Source organism: Ambystoma mexicanum, chromosome 3q, assembly GCF_040938575.1.
Source record: "Ambystoma mexicanum isolate Mex_15411 chromosome 3q, UKY_AmexF1_1, whole genome shotgun sequence".
In the NCBI taxonomy this organism is placed as follows: Eukaryota; Metazoa; Chordata; class Amphibia; order Caudata; family Ambystomatidae; genus Ambystoma; species Ambystoma mexicanum.
In genome coordinates this window covers 683,228,046-683,254,994 of record NC_090926.1, presented here as the reverse complement: position 1 = coordinate 683,254,994, position 26,949 = coordinate 683,228,046, and the positions used below count along the sequence as shown (strand labels likewise).

Genomic DNA, 26,949 nt, shown 5'->3' with positions numbered 1-26,949 from the left:
TTATAGAATGTACAAATGTAGATATTTACAACAAAATCATCTATCATGTAACATTTCATCAGTCCAACTTCATCTTTGGAACTCTAGCCATGGGATCAATGCCTTCAAATGGCCCACACTAAGCAGACTAACAATGAACTGCCCATAGTATGCGCTTCTTCAGGGCCTGTTCACTTATTTCAAATGCAGCCAATCAAGTACACCTGTTTATTGATGAAATGTTACACGATTGTTAGAGGATATCTACAACTGCACACACTTTAAATAATAAAGTGTATGCATGAGCACGTAAAAACGTCTTTGAAGGCACAATGAATAACGAATAAGGGGGTTCCAGTAAAATGTCAACAAATTCTGAATCTGGAGGGAGACGTAGCAGATACTTGCCCTTAATAACTTGTGATAACTTGCCATTTATATAGAGCACTTATCCAACGCGCTTTATATAGAAAAATCTTATATACAATTATTATTCAAATCAAGTATTATCTTCAAAGTAGATCTCCACGAATGGCCTCCTTTGGCCATTCATAAGCAATACTTATGGGCCCCTAGCTTGAGCCTTTGGGAGCCCCATGAAATGAACTAGCTGAAAGTGACGCAAGGGTGTCCCTTTGTGTATGAGGATGCCATGACGCATGTTTCTAGCAGTGTCCTTGAGTTGAAAAAACAAAGAAATACTTTTTATATTATTATTATTCTTGTAAAATGTTGCTTGTCCTGGCCGGTGGCTGGGAACATTTAACAACTTCTGAATCTGCGGAAGGCCCCTTGCTGTAGGCCGTTCCTTCATAACATAGCAGTACCGACAAGCCTATCTTGATTCTTTTCCCTCAAGCGGCCAGATCCCCTTGCCTAGCACCCGGTTCCTGAGGCTGGAGGCCGACGCAGAGAGGCTCAGACACAGACCTTGACAGTGTAGATCTGGAAGAAGACCGGTTGCCTGCCGGCGCGCAGGTAGTAGGCGGTGACGTCTGTGATGAAGGGGTCGGCCGCCAGGCGCGGGCTTGGAGAGGAGGGCTGCAAGGACAGAGCAGACTCGTCAGTTTCCAAATCAACAAGTTGAGTCCCTTCAATCCCACACTTCTACATTCCTTTACATTGCTTTTCTGGGACTTTCTCATAATATTCCGGAAATAATAACCCAAATTAAGCAGGAACACACTATTTTACACTAACAGGAACGCACACCGTAAAGCTAAAGACATTCCAAATGAAGCAAATACATGTTTTGTGTTATTTTTTAAAGAAAGGGCACTCTACCCTTGTATTTGTTTTCTAAAAGTGTTTTTGGTTGATTTTGTAGCATGAAGGTCAAACTCTGCACCCCAAATTATCACCCAATATATGTGCAGTTACCTCTTTCCCATCTTCTAAGACAAGCTGATGGCACAATTCTGAGACCGAAAATCCAGCAGATGGCCTCTACTGAAATTGCCAGACCACCACACGCTTGTCCTGACGTCATTGTACTTACTCCCAATCCACCAAAGGGAGACTTTAAAATGATCAGCTGAGTGCAGCGCAAAGCCGCTCTTTTAGAATGTGGCGGATCTCAAACCTTCTGGTTTCCCACCGGAAATGACAGTATTGAAAGCTTGCTCTGGTATGGATTAACGCGGAAAATCCACCACTCCCCAATGCATGATAGTGGCAACTGGTGGATCCTTGATCAGCTTTCCCCTGGTGGATTCCCGGCGTAAAGCCAGAAAAGTGCACACTTTAAAGACAGTCATTTTACGCAGATGTACGTGATTATTTGGTTAACGAAAATGTCGAAGTAGAAAATCACGAATTTAAAATGCCCCTAATGAAATCATCACGTACGTGACCCTGGCCCGCTATCCCTCCCCCTCCAAACCCCCTACCCTTAAAACCCACCTACTACTCCTCACTTACCTGCTGTTCCTCTGCACAGCTCCTTCCCTGGGACGCAAGTTCTGCCTCTTCATTAAAGGGCGGAACTACCGCTGTAGGGTGCTCTTAAAATAAAAATCTTTCTTAGTCCCCTGCTTTCCTTTTAATGGAAGTGGGGGGACCCCGCGAAGTACCATATTATCGATCAAGAGGCGCGAGGGCCACCCCTGCAACCTCTTCTCTCCTTGATCGACAATATGGTTTAACATTTTTTTTACCTGTGCCGGATTGGGAATTTTAGCCGTTCAGTTTTTTTTCGAATTGTTCTGCGGCACCCATTTTAAGTCAGTGGAAAACCAATTAATGTCATATCCACCACACTGTAAACGATGCTCAAAGTGTTGTAGCGCTTCTCACCACGTCGCAGCTGCTCCAGCCAATCCAAGACCTTCCCCCAGACTCGTACAACATATATTACTTAAGCCCGGACAATCCAGAGTCAACCCTATGGGACTCCCTCCCTTTACTCCTTGATCTGGAAATAGTCTTTCTAGAAGTGCTCTAAAGTGCATAAAAACCCACCTCTTACATGGACTCTGCTCTTTCTAAGTGTCCTCTCCATACCGAACACTGTCTCCAGCAGGCTTGGGTCTATTTGACCTAAAACATTGGACCTAACGGCATTGATCGAATTTATTTGACCTTTTTTTGGTCCAAAATGTGGGGGAAGAACCCCCGCAACCGCCCCCGCTTCCACCCAAGATAATCTATACCATTATCCTCCCCCATATATATATATATATATATATATATATATATATATATATATTTAATGACATTTGACTGAAAAAAAGGTCAAAGAAATGTGGTCAAATATTTTTAGGTCAATTATGCTAATACACTCCAGCCAGGTTAATTTAATTTTGTTCTTGTTCTGAACCTTGATCATGGGGCCACTGGTCTGCTGACTCCTGATAGAAGCCTAGATAATGGAGGATATTTAGAAACACGTATGCTGTTTTCCAGTAGTACCCACAGTGCATTGAATGCCTCTTAATTTTCCCCTTTATTTTGGAAGAACTTCCATCATCAGTATTGATCTCCTGTCAATTCCTTGGACTGTATCTATTGCATCTGGGAGCTGCCTTTACCTTTTTTTCAATTCCAGGCCGACCATTCCTTTCACTACTCTTGCCTTATTCGCTGATACCTAGCCATCAGATCTGAACCCTCCCCTCCGACCAATATTCCTGACCTCTGCATGCATAGTTCTCCTTGCTGTTTCCACCATCAGGAGTGGGGGTTCTAAATTTGTAGGTTCATGGTTAAACATCTATCTGCTCCTCTGTGATAACCTTTCCATGACAACTTCCTTCACCAAGATCCTCATCCTACCTTGTCCGACTATTGAAAGGAGGTGGCAGAGGCAGACTGGAGAGCCAGACCCGGGTGTCACTATGGATCCATGTTCATACAATGAAGAGCATGTCTAATTGCCAACATGCGACACAACCATTACCAGAGCTGGACTCGTTGGCGACAAATTATTCAAGGGAATTACAAGTGCAGTCTGAATATATCGAACAAGGAAAATGTTGCAAACATTCCAAAAAACCAGGACAGACCAGAAAGCAACAAGATATCATGAGAAAAGGAGCAAGTCTCCTACCATGTTAGCAAGCTTGGGGATCATGTCACACAATGGATTGATGTTGGTCTCGTACCAAGGATCGATTCTGCCCAAGTACTGGGCCAGCTCACAGAGCTCTGCTTTACCAGCTGTAGTGTTTCCCTAAAGAGAAGGGTAGAACAGCATGACATCCTAAGCATAGTAACCGTGTAATATTCACATACACAGAGCAATTCTAAGCTCATTCCGGCATTTGTTATCCCCGTGGCAACATTACCAACATCAGTAAATGCCCGCCCACTTTGCTCAGGATGTTAACCTTCTACTAGAAGCTAAACCAGAGTAGAAGAGCAATATTTGCATATTTTAGCCCCGAGGCTTCACCACTACAATATAGTAGGTTAACACCCTTTGGCCCTCATTACAACACAGGTGCTAAACCATGGCGCTATTAGCACCATGGTTGGTGCCGGTGTTGTAACAAGTCCACCATGGTGAAATGGGGAAATACCGCCCCATTCCAAGGTTGGCGGGGCGGTATTTCCCCATTTCCCCATGGCCCTTCCCCATTCCCATTTTTGCCCCATAGGGCTCAATGGGAATGGGGAAGGCGGCAATTACGGTACCGCAAATTGCAGTACCGTAATTGCCTGCGAGGTCCCTTTGCGGGTCCCTACTTTAACGGCTGGCCCAGACCAGTCCTGTCCAGACCAGCTGTTCAGGTCGGGTCCCGCAAAGGGACCTCGTAGTAAGGCGCTAAGTGGTTAACGGCGCTGCAGCCTTTTACAGCGCCATTAACCACTTAGCGCCTGGGTCGTAATGAGGCCCTTTATGTTTCAATATCTATGTTGTCCCCTATAAATTAGGTGATCTTCTGCCCTAGGCCCAACTAAGTGTATGCACCCCCATCTCAGATGTACTCCACCTCTGCAATATTCTGCACTTTCACCAGATTCTGCACCTTTAACAGACTCTGCCTGCCTTGGCCATACTATGCCCCTCCATCACCATCTTGTCACAATTTGCCGCTCTAAGAGGGTAAGGACGTTTTTAAGGCTGACAGGGGTTGAAAATTAGAAACGTATTGCTACCCCTTGATTAATTCAAGCCTGTTATCTTCTATGTTAATTGAAAGAGTGTTGTCATGTCTGGTGCCCAGGATTGGAAGAAGGAAGCGTGTTCTACAGTTGAGTGCACTAGAGGTACTTGTTGAGGCCAATTGCCTACTTTTGGTTAGTTCAGAAGAACAATTTTTTAGAGGAAGTGGCTAGAACAACTGTCTGCCAACTGGACACAAGTGAGGGATGGAACAAGGCATTTTGGTTTCAATGGTAATATCTGGTTTCTCCTGAGTTGCCGTCACCCCATGAGAAGCACCTAGACTGGTTTGTAAGAAGAATGTGTCACGCAACAAAACAACATTTCTATATCTGGTCTTGTGAAATGATTACGTTTACATATGATATATATATATATATGTAGGCAGTACAGATGCATCTTAAAAAAATGTTGATGGAAAATAACTTAACCTCCTCATTGTTATAGCTCTTGTGTTAGCATGAAGCATAATGGAGGTAAGCTGAGTTACCATTTGCAGCAGCCTATGTACCTCCACTTCCTAAGGCTGGAAGGCCATGTGGAAAAATCACAAATTAAATTGGGAAAGTCTGCCTGGGCATAAACACCTAAGGGGAGTAAAGGTAGTTGGAGAAGGTTCTTGGAACCTCTGGCTGAGCATTCTCATTGTGGAGTAATGGAAAAAGCCGACCCTGAACATTAATGGGTGGGAAGTAACAGCATTTCCCAGAACTGTGCAGTGCAGGCAGTTTTTGCAAAAAAATATGTGGTACATACTGTTTACATCATTGCAAGAGTGAAACTGAGTAATTGGTCAGGCTTTCCAGCACAACACTACCCTTGTGGGTGAGTCTTAGGCTATGGGTCTTCATTTGTTTAGACTGTATAATAGATGGGAACATTTTGAGATGTGTGGGTTATAGATATAGATTTCCTACTATCATTTTAGGTGCTGTTTCACAGTGAAAATAATTTAAAAGTATTTAAACTCTAATTCAAATAAACGTGACTTTTAAGTATTGTGTGGTATATTTTGCAGTTCTCCTGGCAGTCCTGAGTGCGCAGCTGGATGTCATCAAAGACACATGAAAACCCCTGCATGGATGCCATTTTTGTGCACTTTTCTTCTTTACAGCTGTGAAACAGTGTGTACCTTTGACACACAGTTTTTCTTGAAGCCTTATATGGCTTTGAGTATCATTTCACAGGCTTCTGGACGCACTTGCACCTTTAGATTTACTCTTTGCCATTTTATCTTCTGTACAATCTATTTCATGCTTCCATCTTTTGGGCGGCCACAGACTTCTGAAATGTGGGGCCGGGGAGGGAAAGTAGTGCTTGCTTCTGAACATCATTTTGGTGACCACCAGTGGGAACTGTAGGGCCTGAATACAAGTTGGGTGATATTTGGTGGTAAATCTGCTGAAATACCACCAAACAGAATTACTGTTACCACCACTTGGTCCGTGGAGCTACCACGGCATTAGGAGAGGTGGTAATTCCCCATTTTTGGAGTCCATGGGGATTTTTGGTGGATTGGCCACCAGCAGAGTTACTGCATAGTAAATCTGACGATTTCTGGAGGTAAAGCGGAGGATTTTCTTCCAGCAACAAGCTTTTCCCATCAGCAGACTTACCATGCGGTAATTCCGCCAGCAGTACGTCCACCAAAATGTATAATTTGCTGGTGAGGAAAAAGTGAATTACTGCCACTTTTTCCTGCACCCCCAAACTTCTAATTAAGCAGAATGTGCTTGACATAAGCAAAGGTGTGTGTTTAATATTGCTAAATGATGCCTCCTTTTTAACCTTTACTTTTGCAGAGGGCTTGCAATGGATTAAAAAATGTATGTCATGTTACTTGCACATACAAGTGATTGCTTAACGTAATGTATATGTGTGTAAATTAGAAAGAACTCCATTGATGATGGGGAGTGGCACCAATAAAACCAATGAAGCTCGGGCTGTATTTGCATATTAAGGAGCATGTTTGGAAGATAAGAAGAGCTTTCTATCTATCACATATGTCCATGAGATTCGTATGACTGAATCTCAAAATACCTGAAACACGGTGGGTTTGCTATTTCCTTTTTTGTTTTTATGTTAACAGCTCATGCTAACAAAAAAGCATTTGTAAATATCAAGCATATCTAAACGTTTGACCAGCAAGGCCTTTCGATGATACAGTTCAATGAATGTTATCAGCTCAAAATTACTCTTGTGTGGCAGTTAAACTTTAAGAAAAGAAAAGTTAACATTAGTTTAAAAAAATGACAATGGCCCTCATTACGATACTGGCGCTAAACCATGGCGCTATTAGCACCATGGTTGGTGGCGGTATCATAAAGAGTCCGCCAATGTTCAATGGGGAATTACCACCCCATTCCAAGGTTGGTGGGGCGGTAATTCCCTATAGTACATTGGCCCTTCCCCATTCCCATTTTTGCCCCATAGGGCTCAATGGGCCTGGGGAAGGCGCTAAGTACGGTACCGCAATTTGCCGTACCGTACTTAGCACCAAGGTCCCTTTGCGGGTCCCTACTTTAATGGCTGGTCTAGACCAGCCGTTCAGGTCGGGTCCTGCAAAGGGACCTCGTAGTAAGGCGCTAAGTGTTTAACGGAGCCGCAGCCTTTTACGGTGCCGTTAAACACTTAGCGCCAGGGTCCTAATGAGGGCCAATGTGTACATTGAAATAAACTGCTCTAAAAATGCTGCTCCAGTGGCAATCTGCTGCTCTAGGCCAATGCTACGGTTGGCCTCACTGCTCTGAATACAATTGAGATAGGGAAAGCAGATGCTTTCAAGCAGCAGTTTGGCATCAATAGGATCTATGTAATGTAGAAACAGCCCATGAAGTGCCCCGCTCCGGATCCCCGGCTCTGGATCCCCGCAGCACCATAAACACTCACTTTATTTGCAGCGGAAGCTGGCTGCTGATCCAGGATGGGTATGTAGTAGAACTGCAGGTTCGCCTTTATTGTGCCAAATGGCTTAGATTCCAGTTTCCTAAAACAGTAAGCAGTGCCACATAGTGAAATCAGATGGATACACCGGAACAACGTGGCAGTGTTAGAACAGCAAGGGCACTCCACTGAATGGATCCCAAGTTTGAACACACAGGAGCTAGCAAAATACCCATGCCTATTATACTGCAAACCCTCAAACAGAACAACATCCCTACCCTGCTTCCATAATATGGCAGATGTGACACAGTGGGATAAAAACATGTTTCAGCCAGCATCAGACACTTTGGGGGTCATTACGACTTTGGAGGCAGCCATGGTGTTATTAGCACCATGGTTGCCTCCAAAGTCGTGTCCAGGTCTTGGAGGACCCGGTAAATCCCCATTCTGAAAACCATTCCCCATTCCCATTTGAGCACCCATAGGGCTCAATGGGACTGGGGAAGGAGCTAATAACGGGCCTGCAAATAGCAGGCCCGCTATTAGTTTCCTGGTCCCTTTGCGGCTCCTGCTAAGGGCGGCTGGTAGAACCAGCCGGCCTTAGTGGGGACCTCGGAATGCGGCGGTAGGGGGTTAACGGCACTGGCATACTTACTGGTGCTGTTAACCCCTTACCGCCGGCCTCGTAATGAGGCCCTTTATCTGAGACGGAAAGCTGAGACTTGAGGCACGCCTGGATTTTAGACACTTAATTGAGCACACATCTTCTCAACTCTATTTGGAAAATATTTGCGTTCATGTTTGGCTTTATATAGCTGAAATAATATACACGAATCACACTACAAAACCAACCAGACTAATATATAAATCCTTATAGAAGCATGCTAAGCAAAAATATTAGGCTTGGAGCCTTGTTTCCCCATCTTGGACAGAAGACCAATAGTGCAAGAATAAAAAGTAATGTCATCCTAAGGTCACACAAAGGCTTAGCCACACAACAATAAATCAAACTGTGTTATAAGGTCACCTGTTTATAGTAATTGTATACTATAGACATGCAGATTGTTATTACGCATGATGTGGAGAAAATGTGTAGTACCAAACCTTTTTGTGCATGTCAAACAAGAATCGAAATAAACCAAACAGTTTTCCAACAGGAGCTTTTTTTACTTAATGTAATTGCCTTGGAAGAAGGCACATATTGAGCACTAAAATTGAGCTGCGGAGGGTAGATTGTTGTACAAATGAGCCATGTCAGTTTGTATTGCACAATTATTACGGAGGCTTATCACATACAATGGCTCCTTCCACATTTACTGCGGTTTATGCTACCATGGACCTTAAGAGCTTCACATGTAAATGTGTAAAGGGATTTGCGAGGCCCCAATGCCCTGCTTTAGAAGCTGTGTATCACCAGCATTATTCTCATTAGGCCGTGGATGGAGAGCGTCAGCCAGGATTGCAAGCCAACCCCAGGAGTAAGGTCTTGTGCTGTACTGGACGCCTACCAGGAATTATTTTTGTATTCATTGATTTTTAGTTTTGGCTATTAGGTGGCTCTGAAAGCGTTACGTATAAAGACGAAACTACTGTCATTAAAATAAGAGCTTTAACATGAAAGCTTGAAACAGGGGCTTTGGATGCAGGTTTGTTGTAATGCTTCTCAATGCAGGTTGGCATGTGAGGATGGATACATAGTAGTTTGACTATGTGTCCCACCCATTTAATGCCCATTGCTAAGTGAAATGGATGGGATTGTCCGCCCCTTCCCACCTAGCTCAACCCATAACAGGCCTCTTTTTGCACTCTTTGGCTGAATTTCTATGTTGTGGTACATTTGTCGGTCATTTTGACTTCCAAAATGGCGGCTGCCATGTTTTAATGTTATAAAAAATGAATTTGAGTTGATGCTTTTAAAAATATTTACAGCATATTTTACGTAACGTTACATATTTTACAGTGTTTTTTTAATGAAATTTAGGCAGGTATTGTAAGAGTAAGTTTTTTTTAAATGGCTTACAAAATGTACATTTAGAGACTTGTGAGGTATTTGTCTAGTGTTACTAAAGTAAGTAGTACCTGATCAGCTGTGCAGTTAGTGCTGTGATTGGATGTGCTTATGTTTTTGTGTGTAGAAGTAATCCATTTTGTTTCCAGTTAGTCATTTTCCTGTTGCCTTTGAAGAGAGCTGAAAGCTGTTTTTTTTCTTTGCAGAAGAGAGGTAATGCTGTGTTCTTTTAGTGTAATATAGTATATTTCCTTCATTGAATGTTCCTTGTGCTTTATTAATTAATGTTCTTTTTTAAAATTGTATATATGTGCGCCAGCGGCGGATTAATGTTTTTAACCTGCCGCCGGCACATATGTTAATATTCTGTAAAGTTACAAATATAACAAGTTTAGAGCATGTGTCCTTTAAACTCGTCATATTAGCTTTCTAAGGTTACTGAAACAAAGCTAGAGTGTATGGCAGCATTAGTATTTCCGATGCTGTCGCCCGTTCTGACTTTGTTTTAATATTGCAACACCTCCTCATGCATTACTTTAGGTGGTATTTTTCATTTGTTTGGAGTATTTCTTCAGAAGTGAGTGATTACTACTTGCACAATATTGATTGCTCCTTTCTTATTTGTACTGTTTGAGAGCTGAGAGTCTCTTTCACCAATAGCAAAGTATTCAGATTATAAATGAGTCCTTGGGCCTCATTACGAGAATGGAGGTAGCCATGGAGCTCCATTACTGGGTTCCTGCAATGGGGACTTACCAGGTTACTCCGACATAGGAGGACCCTGTATTCCACCTTGCAGGAACCCATGCCCATTTGAGCCCCCATAGGGCTCAATGGGAATGGGGAGGGAGGTAATAACGGGCAGATCACATCTGGCCCGTTATTGCCTCCCTCTTCCCCTCGCGGGACCCGGAAAGCACGGGAAGCACGCCTGGTTTTACCAGGTCCCGCGATGGGAAGCTCGTAATCGACGCTCCCGGAATGAAGGGGGCCGGTCCCATACCGGCCCCCTTCATTACGGGAGCATCAGCCTTATAATGAGACCCCTTCTCTTTTTATACATCATGGTTTGGTGTTGCCTTGCCTTCCACCATGTTGCAGGGAATCCGCAGCGTGTCGTGGCCTTGCCTTGGTTAGCGGTTCAGCTGCCTGCCGAGAGTGGCCTTCCCTGTTATTATTTCTCTGTTCATTACAGCGGCACAGAACGAGGTTCGCGGGAGCAGAAGACTCCTCGTCTTTCTTACGGCCCCTGAACGCATATTGAGGCATTCATGTGTTCATGCAGAACTGTTTGTCACGTAAGGGTGTCCTGACCTGTATGTTAGGCTACTTGTCTACCGAAATCATTGAACGCGTTTCCGAAGATGCTTCTCTGAGTGTCTGTTCTTAACATTGATGTCACCAGGAGTGTTGCTAGGTCTGGAAAAGATCTGGGGCTATGCTAATGTCGGGAGTGTCTGGACCCGGGGCTAGCTAGCATTTTGGTTGTATTCCCTGAGCTTCTATCCGGGGCTACAACCAAAAGACCCGGGGCTATAGCCCTGTAGCAACACCTCTGGATGTTACATATAAAGGAAACTGACGCTCGCCCTCTGCAAATCACAAAAGCATGGTGTTGTAGCTTTGAAGTTCCTTGGGTCTGGACTTCAATAGCGTGTGAATTTGGGATAGTGCTGAAGCTTTAAAAATCAGTTCCAGTTTCTAGGTGCCCTTTTTAAGCATATTGTTGTTTAGATGAACGCCAAGCGTCACAGTTTGTTATTGTAGTAACAGTGTATTAAAGACATTTGCATGTATTACACAATCCACATACAGTGTGCCAAGAGCTGTGCCCTCTTGCACCATATTGTGACTTGGGTTTGTATGCCTGCTGGTAGCCCATGAATGCTGGTAGACTGTTCATGCATGCCGGGTGCAGGACCGCTCAGGAAAATGTTTGTGGCATGGTTTGAATGCGTGTTCTGAGATGGTGGTTGGACTGACTTTAGAACGAGTTTGCCCGGTCTCAGTCTATGTACCACAAGGGTGGCAGCAATATGTAGATAATGTAATCTAAACTTTTCTAACATGAGGCTGCCGACTCGTCTATGAGTTCGGAACCCTCTCACCGAAGTTAGATTGGAACAGCGTTTGGAGGATGGGATGAACACATGGGATACCCACACAAGTGCTGCGGTGGGGAAGCAGTGAACAAAAGGACACCCACTGACCCCCAAGAAAGCAACCATCCTCGGGTGATCTTTGGGTAACCACAGCTTAACCAGTAGCAGGCTGGCTGCAGCGCTGCTCAAGGAGAAGTAGCCTCAGCTCTGGGATTTGGACCCACAGTGTTGGCAAGGGCTGCAGCTGTCCCTCAGGCAATGGAGCAAATGAGTACCACCATGGTGAGAGTCTATGATGTCTACGGGTTTCTGCTGGGGAGGTTGTTCGACCTAGTTAGTGGTCGAAGTAGGTGGCAGCAGTTGGGAGCGGTTTTACTGTTGCTATATTCTTGTTTTAAAAAGAAACTGTTCCGGAATGGTTTTGTTTTAAAATAAAAGTGTAGGAGGAAGTCGAAACATGCACTTTAGTGCACTGCACTGAAAATTCCCTTAAATAGCAGGTGTGTTGTTTGGGGGTTTGAAATGCGCATGGGAGGGGGCGTGGAAATGGGGTTTGTGGGGTGGTGGTGGCGGGCCAGCAGGGAACGTAGTTCCACTACTTCTTTCAACCACTGGACCAAGCAAGCTTTTGCGCGTTCTTAAGGCAGAGGAGTCACAGATTATAGCGCATACTGTGATAGCAGGGGTTTCAGCATTGTGGAGCATTGTGCAGCTCGAGGCAAGTGAAAGCCCCAACACTAAGGTCAAAGAACTTCAGCATCGCACACTTAAAAGGCACAGGCAGGTTAGCCCTCTGTAGCAAGAGCTGGGACGAAGTAGGGTTTCGGTGGCCTGGTCTGGTCCCGGAAGTGTCCCCTGAGGGTGCCCAATCGAGGCCTGTGCAGGAGCAATGCAGACCTAGGCCGGCATAAAAAATACCTATAGCCCTACCTGCCCGCTGTTCTTAATACCACTGCTGCGTTTCGCACCTCTGCGCGATCTGACAGCTTGAAGGGAAAGCTGAAACATCATCGTCCAGCGGCTCACAAGGGCTGGTTCTCCCTGACCGCGTTTGTCAGGTTAGGTATTACATTCTCCTGTTTTCTGTGCAGTGACGGAAACAAAACATGAAACTTTTGGCCAGTCGCAACTATTAACAAGGTGTGATATGATCGGTTATTTATAACGTGCTAAATACCAGAGGTTTCTAAACACAGACCCGGGGATCGAACCTGTGTTGCTCCTTGTCGTTCTTGCTTCCAAGGTGAGCACTTTGCCCCTGAGCTATCCTCCTGAGACAAGGTATCTAGTTTTTTCATTTATATGTGTCTCAGTGGCTCTTCACCACACTTGCAGGGTATCCTGAGGAAAGGGCTGGATGCTCACTGAACCTTTCTCCATGCTGCGTGCAGGGTTGGGGGCTTGGGCCCTCGTGGCCCCCACCAAGGTATTTCCTTCAATCTGCCTCTGTTTCCGTATTAGAGTTGGTGACCATATGTGCTGTACTATTACTTAGCTAGGACATCTCATCACTGGCTTCGAGGTAGTCTGGAATTCCACTTGCAGACAGTTAACCAGGACTGGGTGCTAACTTTACTTTGTACAACAAGCATTGGCAATGCCAACAGTTTTGTTTTTTGTGTAGGCATGAGAAAGGCATTTGCCAGGCCCTTCCGTAGTGGTATTAACTGGCCATCGATGGTAGCAGCTTCAAAATTGTGCGAGTACCTGGCCATATAAAAGCAGTGCCCTGCAAACGCCTAATACGTCGACATAAGCCAAAACGTTTGGCTTTGCCAATGCTTGTTTTTTCTAGGACAGGGAGGCAGGATTCGGCTCCGTTTTTTGGTGGCCAGTGCCTTGAAACGTGTGTGCAGGTTGAGAGCACCGGCAAACTCACCAGTACTTTAGAGTCTTAAAGATGATTGGTTCATGCAACAGAAACTACATAGTAAAACACAAAGGAGGCCAGTTCTTTAGGCTCAGCATTAGGGGGTGGAGGAGGAATAGTCTGTTTCTTAATGCTCCCATTTTGTCAGATAATGGCACAGAGATATAGGGAGGCCATGTGCTCTGCCCAGAATCCTACAACTGTGACCAAGTGGGGAAGCTGGGACTGGAATTCACACCTCTTGGTCACCAGCTAGTGACTTACCCACAATCTCGGTCAACTGCATCCCCTGAACCGAAAACCCACTCACAAATAAGGGTCATGTATTCATCTCCAAGTAAGTCTTCTCTTTCATTTACAGGTAAGGAAAGGTTTAATATGCAGTGTCTAGAGTCCACAATGTTATGTTATGATATTATGCTTCTGCATTGCGTGAATCACCACTGTAGTAGTTTCAAAGCAGCTATCCTTGTCCATAAAATGGCACAGCGTGCCCCCACCGGGGGAAACTAGACCTTAGCCTGCAGGATAAAAGCATGAGCACGGGTAAGGTAAGAGGGTGGGAAAAGCGGGAAAAGAGAATGCAAAGGCTCAATGGGTCATGGAGGCCCACCAAGAAACTTAGGGGGAAGGATGCTTCCCCCTAAGAAACTTAGGGGGAAGCAATTTGCAATTCCGCTGCCTTCCTTCCTCTCATAATACAAATGCTCCAGCATTTGTGCCACCATGGATTTTCATGCTGGTGAAAATACTGGAAATCCTTATGGGGTACACCGACTTCATAAATCAGAATAAAGTCGGTGGACCCCATAGTAGCATTCACAATTATAAGCAAACACATGTCGAGTCGCATTGAATTGAAATTGTGAACGCTGCTTACCATGCATGCCTGGAAAGCAGCGTTTGGAATTAAAAGTAAACGCTGCCCGGCATGCCTCACTTTACTCACATGCATGTATGCAGCCTTTTGCCCTACACATTTGAACTCCACCATGCAAATGACGAAAATGTGGTGGCGGGGATCTAGTTATGTAAACGTACCAGTGTCCTGGCGTCAAATTACGATTCGGAGCAAAATGAGCTCCATACTGTCTTAATTTTTAGCAGCAAAAACATCCCTCTGATTCAGGCTGCTACTGTCTTTTGCAAGTCTAACTTTGCTACAGTGGGTTCCTGGTACTCTCACTGTGTAAAACACTAAACCGAAGACCTGTACATCATGCCATTCTACACTGCTGTGACGACGACTCTTATCAGGCCCATTTCATAAAAAAGCAGATTGCATTCTGGGGGCAATAAGGGCAAGGTTAGCCTTTACATGCTGCTGGTCCTCCGCATGCAATTTTAAAAGTACACAAGGAGTGGAACACTGAAGAGTAAAACCGGGCATATTCCTGTTCAGTCTTTAGTTTTCCTCTTTGTCTTGTGAACAAATGAATGCTGTCTGTAAATTACGCTTTTTAGAACATTTATTAATGAATTGCTATGGAATCCGCCGGTCTTTAACAGGTGCAAGGCGTGAAACAGCACGTACTGTCAGGATGGAGGAGAAATGCACAGCAGAGCGCTTACCTCCTTTCCGTACTTAAATGGGGCAGAGAGGCAAATAAGGGCGTAAAAGCATTACACCTCGGTTTTACGCCCTGTTTTGCCACTCTGCCCCATTTAAGCAATTATGTGTCTGAAGTGGAAGACACATTGAGAGAAACACACTGGCAATGGTGTGGTTTCTGGACATTGGAATGTAGTCCAGATTAATGGTTTAAATATGTGGCCCTTTGATAACAAGACCTGGTAATGGTTTGAGTACCTGACATTGTATGTCAGCCACTGGCAATGGTATGCGTAACTGGATTTGTAAAGGCAATCCCAGGCAATGTGAGTACCTCAGCATTTTATAGCAAGGCTTACCAAAGGAGTAAATGCCTGATTACTTGACAACAATACCGGGCAATGGTGCGAGTATGGGCCTTTGATGGCAATCACTGGCAAGTGTGTATATGCTGATCTGCTAACCACCTTGGAAAACATACATTGTGATGTCCCATATGTAGGTTCGTGGAGCCACAAATGTTTATCTTTGTAGATTGCGGGGCACTGTTGGGACGCACCACACATCATAGCAACTTGTTGAGGCCTACACCACGTTTGTGAAGTCAAAATAAGGTAAAGGTGAAGTCCGCAGTTTTGCCGGTGGGAAAGTTAGTGAATTTTAACAGAAATATCTTTTTCGAGGATCTATGTGATTTGAACGAATTGAACAATAAAAAATGAATTTTTAATGAATCCAAAACCACGAAAAAATATCGATTTCTTTTCTTTTTGGGGGGGTCCCCCCTAACCACGTTATTTCCCCATGTTTAAAACCGACCCCAACCACCTTCCTGTCAGATGTAACCGCTTACCCCAATCCCACATATATTTTTAAAAATAATTCAGTTTTTCTTTGTTTGCTTTTTGATTCGTTGATATTTAATTATTTATTTTCTATTCGTCATAATCACTGGATACCCTTTTTCGATTGTATGCCTTTACCCAAAGTGAAATACTCTGATGTTTTGGGAGTATGGTTTGCTGCTGCACTTAAAGGGAATGCCGACTTTGTGAATTCTTCAACTTCGAGCCATCAACCCGCAGTTTTGCACCAGGCAAGAAAAACTACACAAATTGTGGGAGGCCTGAATAGAGTTACTGAGCAGTCGGGATGTTAGTCCATGGAAATACCTGTACAGGTTTATAGGGCAAAAGCCCAATCTGTCTCTGTCGGCGGCTCACATATTGGGGGGTTTGAGAATCTCAAGGAGATACAGAAAGTGAAGAGGGCGTTTCTCACACAATTATTAGTATCACCGAAGGCTGCATCGGCATAGACTCTCTACTCTGAACTGGCATTGGAGTACGTACAAGATTTAATGGGGGAAAGCCCAGATGTTATTGTGGCTCTCAACTTGGTTGAAGAGTGAAACAGGCAACATCCTTGTCAATATTTGTCAGACTTGGTGAGATGTTGTATAGACTATTGCAGCTTCTCAAAGTAAAAAAGGATTTGTATAACATTATTAAACCTTATTTATTGGTTTTATTACCCTGCGACAATCCCACAAAATGGGACAAATATTGTCAGCGCAAACATGACCCTCATGATTTCACCTCAATCGACCAAAGAAGACATACAAAAGACACAATCAGGTGTAGAGATCATCTTGCCACCAAACCCCAATGACAGATGAAGACGGTGTGTTTTCTAGATTCCTGACTCAATACTGAGTTCTCCTCAGATACATTGCTATATCAGAAACACAAACACTACGTTTCCAGGCACTCACGTTCATCAGTTGATTGAAGGGGCAGAGTAAAAGCCAAGTGTATAGTTCTCAGTTAGACTGCTTCAAATTCATCCATCAAATGATCCATTGAAACCAATGCTCCCCTTTCAAGTGCCAAAAGCCAAAATTGGGCTGCTGAGAGATAGGTGGCTATTGAATGTGGGGAGGTGATCCCGCTCAGCAAGACCCATCTTAGGGGTCTGGGCAAATGGGACCTCACTAGGAGTGACTCCCCTGTTGGAGACACATACTCCTATTCCTGTACGGAACTCCAAGTCCAGAACACACTATCCCCCTACATGGGAATTGGAAAGACTGTTCTTACTTTTGTTTTGAATCCACCAAACAGTGGGCCTCATTAAAAGTTTGCCAGTGTGAGAAATAAGTGGTAACAATTCCATTCCGAGTTACACAATCCGAAAAATGTGCCCAATAAAAATGGGAAACATTGAACACATAGGAACCAATCCCTGGCTTCTGCCCTAAAAGCTCCATTGATATTTTTTCTAATCTGTGCCCAGTGGCATTGGAAGGAGCACTAATAATATTTCTGACCGATCTCAAGGTGAATTTTAAGGGCAAAGAACATCTTTTAATAAGCATGAAGTATCCCTGGTGGCAAAGCTAATCACCTTTTTTACTCCCTGAAAAATCATTTCACCCTAAGTAGGAAGCATATTCTTACCAGAGCCTTGCTTGTAACCCTCACATAGGAAGTAAAATGACAGGGCAGATAATACAGCCTATAGTTTTGCCCACCTTTCCTCACCACAGCCTACACCAAATTCAACCAGCGATTTACTGAGGTTTCTTATAGAGCCCTGTGAAGTGAATCATATAATATATGCCGTTTAGGTTAATAGCATCAATGCTCAGTGGTACAACATCTTGAGAGACTTCTTCTGTAACTAGGGTTCTCTCTGTAATTCATTGTTGTCAGTTAAACAAGATGCAGGGGGATGCTACAGTCAGTAAACACAGAACACATGTTTACATTGAAATGCCCTCAGCAGCTGAGCATAGAAAGAAACAAAGTGCAGTTCTCTAGACTGTTACTAGAGTTTACTTTCCTTTAGCAAACACACACATTTTCTACACTGTACTGTACTGCCAAAACAACTGACTTGGTTTTTGAAAGTTACTGATTTGTATAAAAGAAGTTCTGGTATTTGAATGTTATTCAAATTCCCAAAAACATAAAATAAGTTGATGTAGGTCCATGTCTGGCAACCTTTCGCAGAGCCAAGAGAGGAAGAGTCAGTGTTGTCTGATAATATCTACATATGTTTTGGGGAAGAGGTTAAAGTAAGCGTGTGGTAGACTAAAGCATAGGAGTCATGGGCGGGTAGAGAACAGTAGTTGTTTAATGTGTGCAAGCATATCTTAGATTTTTTTTGTTCACAGAGCCACTTTTTCATGTTAGTGTTTACCTCTTGTGGCTGCATTTTGTTTTTAGGTTTTTAAGGTCACGCATGCATAGTAGGGTAACGTAAACCAGCTACACCAGAATATCATGACTAGTTATTTATTTTAAGAGAAAGCAAATGTCAGGTAATTGCTATGGCTTGAGCCTCATTACATTTTTTTGCACAGGTGAGAATTGCCTGTGTGCGCTGCTAAAATTCTTCTGAGCGGCACCCAGAAGGAAGCTGGGCAAGCGCACATGCGCACAGCTTAGAGGGAACATTGGTGGTAGGTGGTACAAATCCCCATTTCCAGCTTTTTGCTGGCGGTAGATCCTTGACTTTTTGCTGGAAGTAGATCCTCCACTTTATCTCCAAAAATCAGCAGAATTAACAGCCGGTAATTCCACCAGTGGTAATACCACCAAACATCCCCAATGGAGTCTTATTGACTCCATAAAATGGGGATTTACATTGTGATACTATTTTGGATTCACTGACTAGTGATAATTCCTCAACCTCTTTGGCTTCAGTTAATGTTGGATCTCAGCTGAACTCCACAGTCAAAGACGAATGACACACCCCCTTTGTTTCCGAGGACGTGCAAAAAAACATGAGGATCTTTGAATCAAAGAGGACGGTGTTGCCATCATTACAAAAAACACCATCAAACTAAGATCAGGTTCCATTGAAATAATCGCAGGGTACGAACTATTGCTCGCCAAACTCACTTTGAATGAAAACACCACAATTGACATAGTGGTCATCTATAGATCCCCTAGCACAAACAGCCACCCAGAAACAGGCATCCCACTAATACTGGCGCCCTTCCTTAAACCCAAAACGAAATTTATCCTCATTGGTGACTTGAATCTCGGTTTTAATTATAACCAAGATACCAAAGCAACCGCCCTTCTCCTGGCACTAAATGACATGAATTTCTGCCAACACGTCAATGTCCCCACCCATACCAAGGGCAGAACCCTTGATTGGACCCTCTCCCTAAACACCAACATCACTTTAGGCCCGATTACCCCACTTAGTTGGACAGACCACTACTGCATAGAATTTACTATCACTAGTGACGACCCTTGAACACCCAAGAACATAACTATGGACGCCATTGAAAGTAGAAACTCTAAAAAGCTCCCAGCCGAGAATTTTGACCCCACCTTGAACAAATTGCTAGATACCCACTCAATCCTCAGCAATGACCCAACTACTATCGCTGAGTACTACCACAAATGACTCTCCACGGCAATTGACACCATAGCACCTGTCACCTCCAAACTAAGACGCCTCAATAAAAAATCCAACTTCTGGTTCAACGAGGAACTAATCGCCCTTAGAAGGAAAAAACGCTCTCTCGAGCATGCCCATAATAAACATCCCTCCCCGGACTCAGCCAAAGCATTCAAAGACGCAAACACCCTCTACAAATCAGCTATCATCACCCATAAAGCAAATGCCTACAATGCTCGCATTAGCAATGCAGCATCAGACTCCAAAGAGCTCTTCTCTATCCTTAGAGAACTTGAAAATCCACTTCTGACCGACACACCCACAAACACAAGCAAAGGATGGTGTACCGCCATACAAGATGCTCTTGCCTCCAAAATCACTATGCTGCAAAATAAAATCAATTCCAAAAAACTACTCCTATCAACCAAAAACTCCCCCACCCCTAATCCCTGTACCCTTTCCAGTGACAACTCCAGCCCCCCTTTCAATTCACACCAGTCACCCACGATCTCGTACTCGACACAATCTCCAAACTAAAAGCATCCAACTGCAAAGGAGACACTGTCCCAGCCAAATTAGTCAAAGCCTGGGCACCCACCCTGACCCCCCTCATCACTAAATTTGTCAATGCCTCATTCAACTCCAATACAGTTCCGACCTGCATTAAAGAAGCCTGGGTTACCCCGCTTCTAAAAAAAACAAATCTAGACCCCACCATTCCAACTAATTATCGCCCCATAACCACGGTCCCATTTTTACTCAGAATCATCGACAAACTAGCCTACAACCAAATTGAAACCCACTTAGAATCTAACCAGCTCCTAGGTACCAGACAATCAGGTTTCAGGCCCAACCACAGCACTGAAACAGCTCTCTTGGACCTCAAAATCCAGATGGATGCCATCAGAGATTCAGGGAAACTTTGCATTCTCCTGCTGTTGGACCTCTCAGCCGCGTTCGACCTGGTGGACCACGACAAACTCTGCAACTCACTTGCCCACGAGTTTAATTTCTCTAGGGCAGCCACTGCTTGGGTGAAATCCTTCTTAACCGACCGCACCTCCAGAGTGTCCATAGGCAAAGAAGCAGCCAACCCCATCCCAGTCCCCATAGGAGTGCCCCAAGGCTCTTGCCTTTCTCCCACACTGTATAATGCATATACCAAGCTCCTGTTCTCAGCACTTGGCGATATGGGTGTCATATACACAAATTTTGCGGATGACACCCAGATCCTTATACCTCTTACAGGCAACTATGACCAGGACACATTAACAATCAATAAAATTTACGTCATCATACAAAACTGGATGGCATTAAACAGCATATGTCTTAACGATGAGAAGACAGAAGTCCTCATCGTAGGATCTCCAGCCAAAATAGCAACCCTTCAGCCAGAATATTCAACCATCAATATCGACGGTACCAATATTCCAGTGTCGAAGCAAGTAAAAACACTGCGCGCGTACATCGATGCCAGCCTGACCATGACTAAACAGATCAATGTACTTTCCTCCTCCACGGCCTACACCTTCAAATTAATTGCGCTCAGCCGACAATTTCTGACCCCAGCAAATTGCCTCACCCTAGCCAGAGCACTGGTCCTATCGAAATTGGACTACTGTAATGTATTACTACTGGGCACATCCAACACCAACCTAGCCAAAATGCAACTTTGCAAAATAAAGTCCTGAGGGCAGCTCTAGGCATAAAAAAATCAGACCATATATCCAAGACTAGGAAAGATGCCCACTGGCTCCCCATCAAAGCCCGAATTATCTTCAAAACATTATGCATCACCCACAAATGCCTTACCAAAAAGGACCTATCTACCTCAATAACACTCTGCATCCCAAATCTGACATGAGATTACTTAGATCCAATGACAAATTCCTCCTGGACCACCCCCCCGATTCAAAATCACAAGAGCAGGGGGCAGCAGCTTCACCACTTTAGCCCCCAAACACTGGAACACCCTGCCCACCAACATCAAAAAAGCATCCTCCTTCACGGTCTTTAAGAAACAGTTAAAAACCTGGTTATTCAACCAATATTAGCACCCAAAGATAGGACCCCGTCCATCGTATACTGTTGTGAATATTTAGTCCATTGTATATTGTTGTGAATATTTTGCAATTTATATCATGTAATGCAACTAATGTAATGTTTGAATCTTACTAATTTCTAAGCTGTCTTATAACCACGCCGTGACACCCGAGGGTCTGGGCATGTAACAAATAAACAAAATAAAATAAATAAATAAATAAAATAAGAATCCTACACAGAGGTGAGTCTCTGACAGACAGACGTCTTGGAGGGGCTGAGCCACTGTAGAATGCGCAGCTAGCAGAATCGTGGAGATCGATCAAAATGCTCACAAGACGGCAGAAGGCTGGTGTCCAGACCGACCGAGAAGCCAAGGTCGGTAGAGAAACAGAGATGGTAAAGCAACTGTCTCGCCTTGTAGCGCGACCACATGGTCGGGGGTCCCGTTAACTGACGTCAAGACCAGACTGAAGCAGAGAGCCCGAAAGACCGAGCTCCACACGAGAAGTGTATTAGCTGCCGAGCCAAATACCAGAAGGGAAGCAAAAGCTCCCAAAGATGTGATGCTGTTGAGAGGGGCAAACAGAGACATTCAAAGCTGGGAAGCCTGCAATGGTTCCAGGAGCCTCATAAACCTGAGTGGGCAGAATCAAGACTATCAGAGGGTCAGAGGGCTTTGGAGAGCATTGATGAACCGAGAGACTTTAACATTTGAGGATGAAGAAGCCACAAAGGTTACAGGAGCCTGATGAAGCCAAGTGTGCTGACGGCTTACCTAAGTCATTTTGAAGCAGGACAAATAGAGGGTCAGAGAGCTTCGAAGAGCCCTGAGAAACCAAGAAACTTTAACCTCCGAAGCTGAGAAAGCCACAAGGGTTATGGGAACTGAGAAAGCCTGAACGGGCAGACACTCTAACGAGACCGAGATAAAGTAAGTTCTTCAGAGTACCAGAGGACTTTGGGAAGTCCAATGGCCACGAAATATAACAAATAGAACTGGAGAAAGAGACAACTTAAAAGGGTTCCAGTGCTTCAGTTTTACAACAAGAACACTGTCAAGTTGAAATTTTTGGAATTCTGTTAGGAAAACCTGAGCGAGAGAGACTTGTAAAGAATTGAGATTTGACATACAGAACCTGCAGAGAGGTTGTGAACTGTGTTTTGCGACATTGATGAACTTTTAAAACCTATGGAAAAGAGATCCAAGTGGTTGGGCCAAGTAGAAGCCAAGAACAGAGCCTATTGCTGCGGCCTCCTCCTTTTTGTTTAGTTTTCCTAAGTCATACGGTTAGTTAGTTGAATAGGATTTGGATTCAAGATTATTTCTTTAGACTTTGACGAGCACACTTATTTTTTGTTGGTTAGGCAGGGAACTCCCCTCATAGCAGTAGTCCTAGAAAGGTGTTTTCTTTGTATTTGAATAAAACATCCCGTCAACATGCCACCTATAGTCCGAGTCCTTCTTCTTGCTCGCCACAGCAGCTTTGATCGGCCTATCACTCTAGTAGGGTAAATATGGATTCCTCCTTTCCTCATGCGGTCTGCAGAAACAACTTTGCAGAAGACTTTGGGTGTGAGTTCAGGCTGAATGGAAGTACTGTGTACTGATAAGAAGTTCTTCGCACTACACATTGCAGGAATTTGCAATATGGTAAAACTATGGCAGGCAACCAAGCTCCTGTTCGAGATACTCAAGAATTGAAACTGAGGTGACCATGTTGAAAGGTTTCACTAGGTCAGTGCATTGAAATAGTATTGGTTCCGAATGATGGGCACAAGAAACTTCAGTAAAAATAAATGCTTCTACTAGCCAATAGGCGCACCACGATAGGGAGAATGCAATGGAGGTGGGATCATGGCAGAAGTTAAAATCTTGCACCCACTACTGAAAGGAAGGAAGTTGCAACACTATTTTTTTCGCCTTTGTGTGTTAGTTACTTAATTTCTGTCATTTCGTCATTCCTGATAGAGTGATACCATTTCCCAACAGACATGTTTTCTTAAATTTCAGAAAATTGAGGTGAAGTAGGAAAAACCCATACTTGGGCTCCTGCTGGGCCTTCATATTTTGCCTTGGAAGTGGGTCTATTGTGTTACTTTGACTAATCTGACTTCTCAATAAATGTGGGTATGCACATGCTGACCTGTTTAAGTAAGCAATTAAAGGGTGATGTAGAAGCTGAGTGGTGAGATAACCGCTAAAGGCAGGGATGCAAAATCACTGTTTTGTATTCACTACAACTTCACCTGTAGTAGGGTGAAACAGGATATTGGGCCTCATTACGACCCAGGCGGTAATCTGCCGTCATTACCGCCATGGCGTAATGAGCGTTAACGCCGTGGGTCGATGGCGTAAAGAGCGCCACATTACGACCCATCGCGCACGAGCATTACGCCATGGCGGTACTGCAATTAACGCCATGGCGGAAAAGGCCCCTACCGGCATCGTAAGTCGAGCAAGGTGCACTTCCGTCACCGTAAGTAGCGGCCACCGTAATTAGCAGCCACCGTAATTAGCGGTGGCCGCAATTAGCGGTCACCGTAAAAAGCAGAACCGGAAATAGCGTCATCGCGGCAGAACGGGAAACAGCACGTCAGCCATCTTTAAAAAACACAATCCATTGCCATCCTATCGAACAACACCAGATCCAACCCCGACACCTGTCCCAACCAATCACCCACCCATCCAACTACCCAAAAATGCCTAAAGTTGTTAAGAAGGCATGTGACCGCCAGAGCCAGGAAAGATTTAGCCGGGAGGAACTCTGCATGCTTGCGGAGATCCTGCAAGACAACGCAACTGTTGTTTTCTCCCCGGAAATGACCAGGACAGCGATAGCGAAAAAGAAGGCCATCTGGGCCCTGGTGGCCGAGCGCGTCAGCGCGGTGGGGACCGTACCCCGCGCCCCACAGCAGTGCAGGAAGCGCTGGGATGACCTTCGCATATGGGTCAGAGCCGTCATCTCTGCGAACCGCAACCTTGCCCTGGGTACCGGTGGAGGTTCGGAATCCCCACTAAAACTCCAACCGTGGGAGGAGATTTGTGCAACCACGATTGGCATGGAAGGCATTGAAGGCGTCGGAGGGATGGAAAGGGGAGCTCCGACATCAGGCGATGAAGGTAGGTGCCTCAAACAATACATGCCATAGTCACTGCAGTCCATTCATGTGTAGCACAAGGTTGCCCTAGAGTGTAAATGCAACACATTAGCTCCACACTGCCCATAGCCACATGCGAGCACCACCCTGTATACACTGCTGGCACCCACATACCTGCATCCACATTCCACACAAAAAGGAGACAACCTGCATGGCCCTGCCTGAAATCTGCCTCATCTACTGACCAGAATCATGTCAATCATTGTCATTCCAAAGTTCGCAGACCCATCAATAACGCCCTCCCTCCTTTGCTCCACCACAGGCACAGATTCACACCCCGAGGACCAGGACACCCCTGCGACGAAGAGAGCCAAGAAGGCCAATAATACCATCCCCGCACCCTCAACCTCAGCTGCAGTGAGGCAGACCCCACAACAAGCAGAATCCACTGCAAGCAAACCGGACGGGCCACCGGCAAGCACCCCTGTAGGCAGCAGGCCAGCAGCAGCAGCTCCAGCTGTACCAACATTGCCTGCCACAGAAGGCACCGGGTCTGCAGCCAGCAGCAACATGGGAGAAACAGCTGCAATTGCTGCATGTTCAGACTCTGACATTGAGGAGCACGAAGTCAGAAGCCCCACTGACCTACTACATTCCCCCTGTTTGTCAGACGCCAGCCCTCATGAGGATCACACACAGGGGCACACAGAGGTAGAGGAGTGGCCTTCTACCCCATGCCCAGTCCTCAGTCCACAGGAGGGGAGCAGCCCCTCCATCACACCACCACCACTGGGCATGGCCCAGCAGTGGCAGCAGTCCCTCGAGGACATCATAGAACGGCAGCAACAACTGTCCACGATGCTGACTGAGCATGCCGCGGAATGTGTGGGGGCTAGGGCAACCATTGAACAGGCCACGGAGACCCTAAGGGCCGAAGTAGCGCAGAGCACTGCCACCCTGAGGGATGCCATGCAGGCCATGTCCAGGGACATCTGTGGTGAACTTGCCGGCTTGCGTCGTGCGCTCACTGAGCTCACCCACACCCTACAGGATGTGCATGCACGGGGGCAGGCAGGGACATCCTCCGCTGCTAGTTCTGCACAGAGCAGCCCCGTCCGACGTTCCGGACGTAACCTGCGCTCCACAGCCAGGGGTGCCCCGGGGGCCGGGAGAGGGGGCTTGTAACAGCCTGTGGCCACTGTCACAGGCATCTGTTGACACCTACATGGGGTGTGTTGGGGTGTGCAGGGGGGAGGTGGGAGGGGGGTGTGTTGGGGTGTGCAGGGGGGAGGGGCGAGGGGGTGTGTTGGGGTGTGCAGGGGGGAGGGGGTGTGTTGGGGTGTGCAGGGGGGAGGAGGGAGGGGTGTGTTGGGGTGTGCAGGGGGAGGGAGGAGGGGGGAGTGGTTGTGTCACGACGTTTTATGATTGAAATACACTTTTTGCTTTCCCGAAATGAAATGTGTGGACATTTTCATTGCATATGTGCGCTTTATTGGTGTACAGTCCACAGTGTGCATGTCCCAGAGACACACAGTGCCCCAAGTGCAGTCTCCATGTGATACACACCAGCCGTGTGTGCTAGAAGCAGTGGTCGATGATACTTTGGCGCATTGCACGCCCCTCCTGTGCATCGCCTCCTCCATGGGGTGCCGCCCCATCTGCACCCTCCTCATCCTCATCATCAGGTGGTTGCAGTTCTGCGTCAGGGGGCAGGGGCACATTCCGTCTGACGCACATATTGTGTAGCATGACACATGCCATGACGATCTTTGCCACCTTCTCATGGCGGTACAGGAGTGCCCCACCAGACCTGCTGAGGCTTTGGAACCTTGCCTTCAATAGGCCGAATGTCTGCTCTATGACCACACGAGTACGTGTATGTGCACGGTTGAAGTCCTCCTCGTGCTGGTTCTGCGGGTTCCGGACTGGTGTAAGGAGCCACCTCTTCAGGGGATAGCCTGCATCACCTGTATGTAGGCGAGAATGTATGTGTCAGTCATGTCGTCTGATCAAGAACATGATGTGCCACCATGGCTTGCATCCAACTGTTACTTTGGCTCACTTCTACATGCACTAATTGATTCACGCAATGCAACCAGTATATGCTCATGGCTCCCATGGCCTGTTTTGCATGCCATCACCAAATGTATGCAGAGGGGTTGAGTGCATTGTGAGTGCCCATCCACTGTGTCCGTTCATGCCGTTTGGTTAGTTGGCCTGGCACATGTCCTGTGATGGCAATGCGCACATCATTGCAACATTGCTGTGGGCCTCATCATGACCCCAGTGAGCAATGCTGATGTAGACAGGGACATTGTGGGGGCTCTGCTGTCTGTGTAATGGTGTGTTGATGTTTCTGTCCGTCATGTGCCTCCTTCGTGGGCAGTT

At 45.5% G+C, this 26,949-nt stretch overlaps 1 protein-coding gene across 2 annotated transcripts in view; it reads right to left on the bottom strand.

Annotated features, from left to right (window-relative positions):
• PIK3R6 (phosphoinositide-3-kinase regulatory subunit 6) overlaps window positions 1–26,949 on the bottom strand; it is a 409,768-nt gene that overhangs the window by 75,670 nt on the left and 307,149 nt on the right. For both annotated transcript variants that reach the window (XM_069654586.1, XM_069654587.1), the window contains exons 13-15: window positions 7,475–7,571; window positions 3,527–3,649; window positions 910–1,020 (exon numbers count right to left, since the gene is read on the bottom strand). In XM_069654586.1, the coding sequence (XP_069510687.1) occupies window positions 910–1,020; window positions 3,527–3,649; window positions 7,475–7,571 (331 nt within the window). The remainder of the gene's footprint in view (window positions 1–909; window positions 1,021–3,526; window positions 3,650–7,474; window positions 7,572–26,949) is intronic.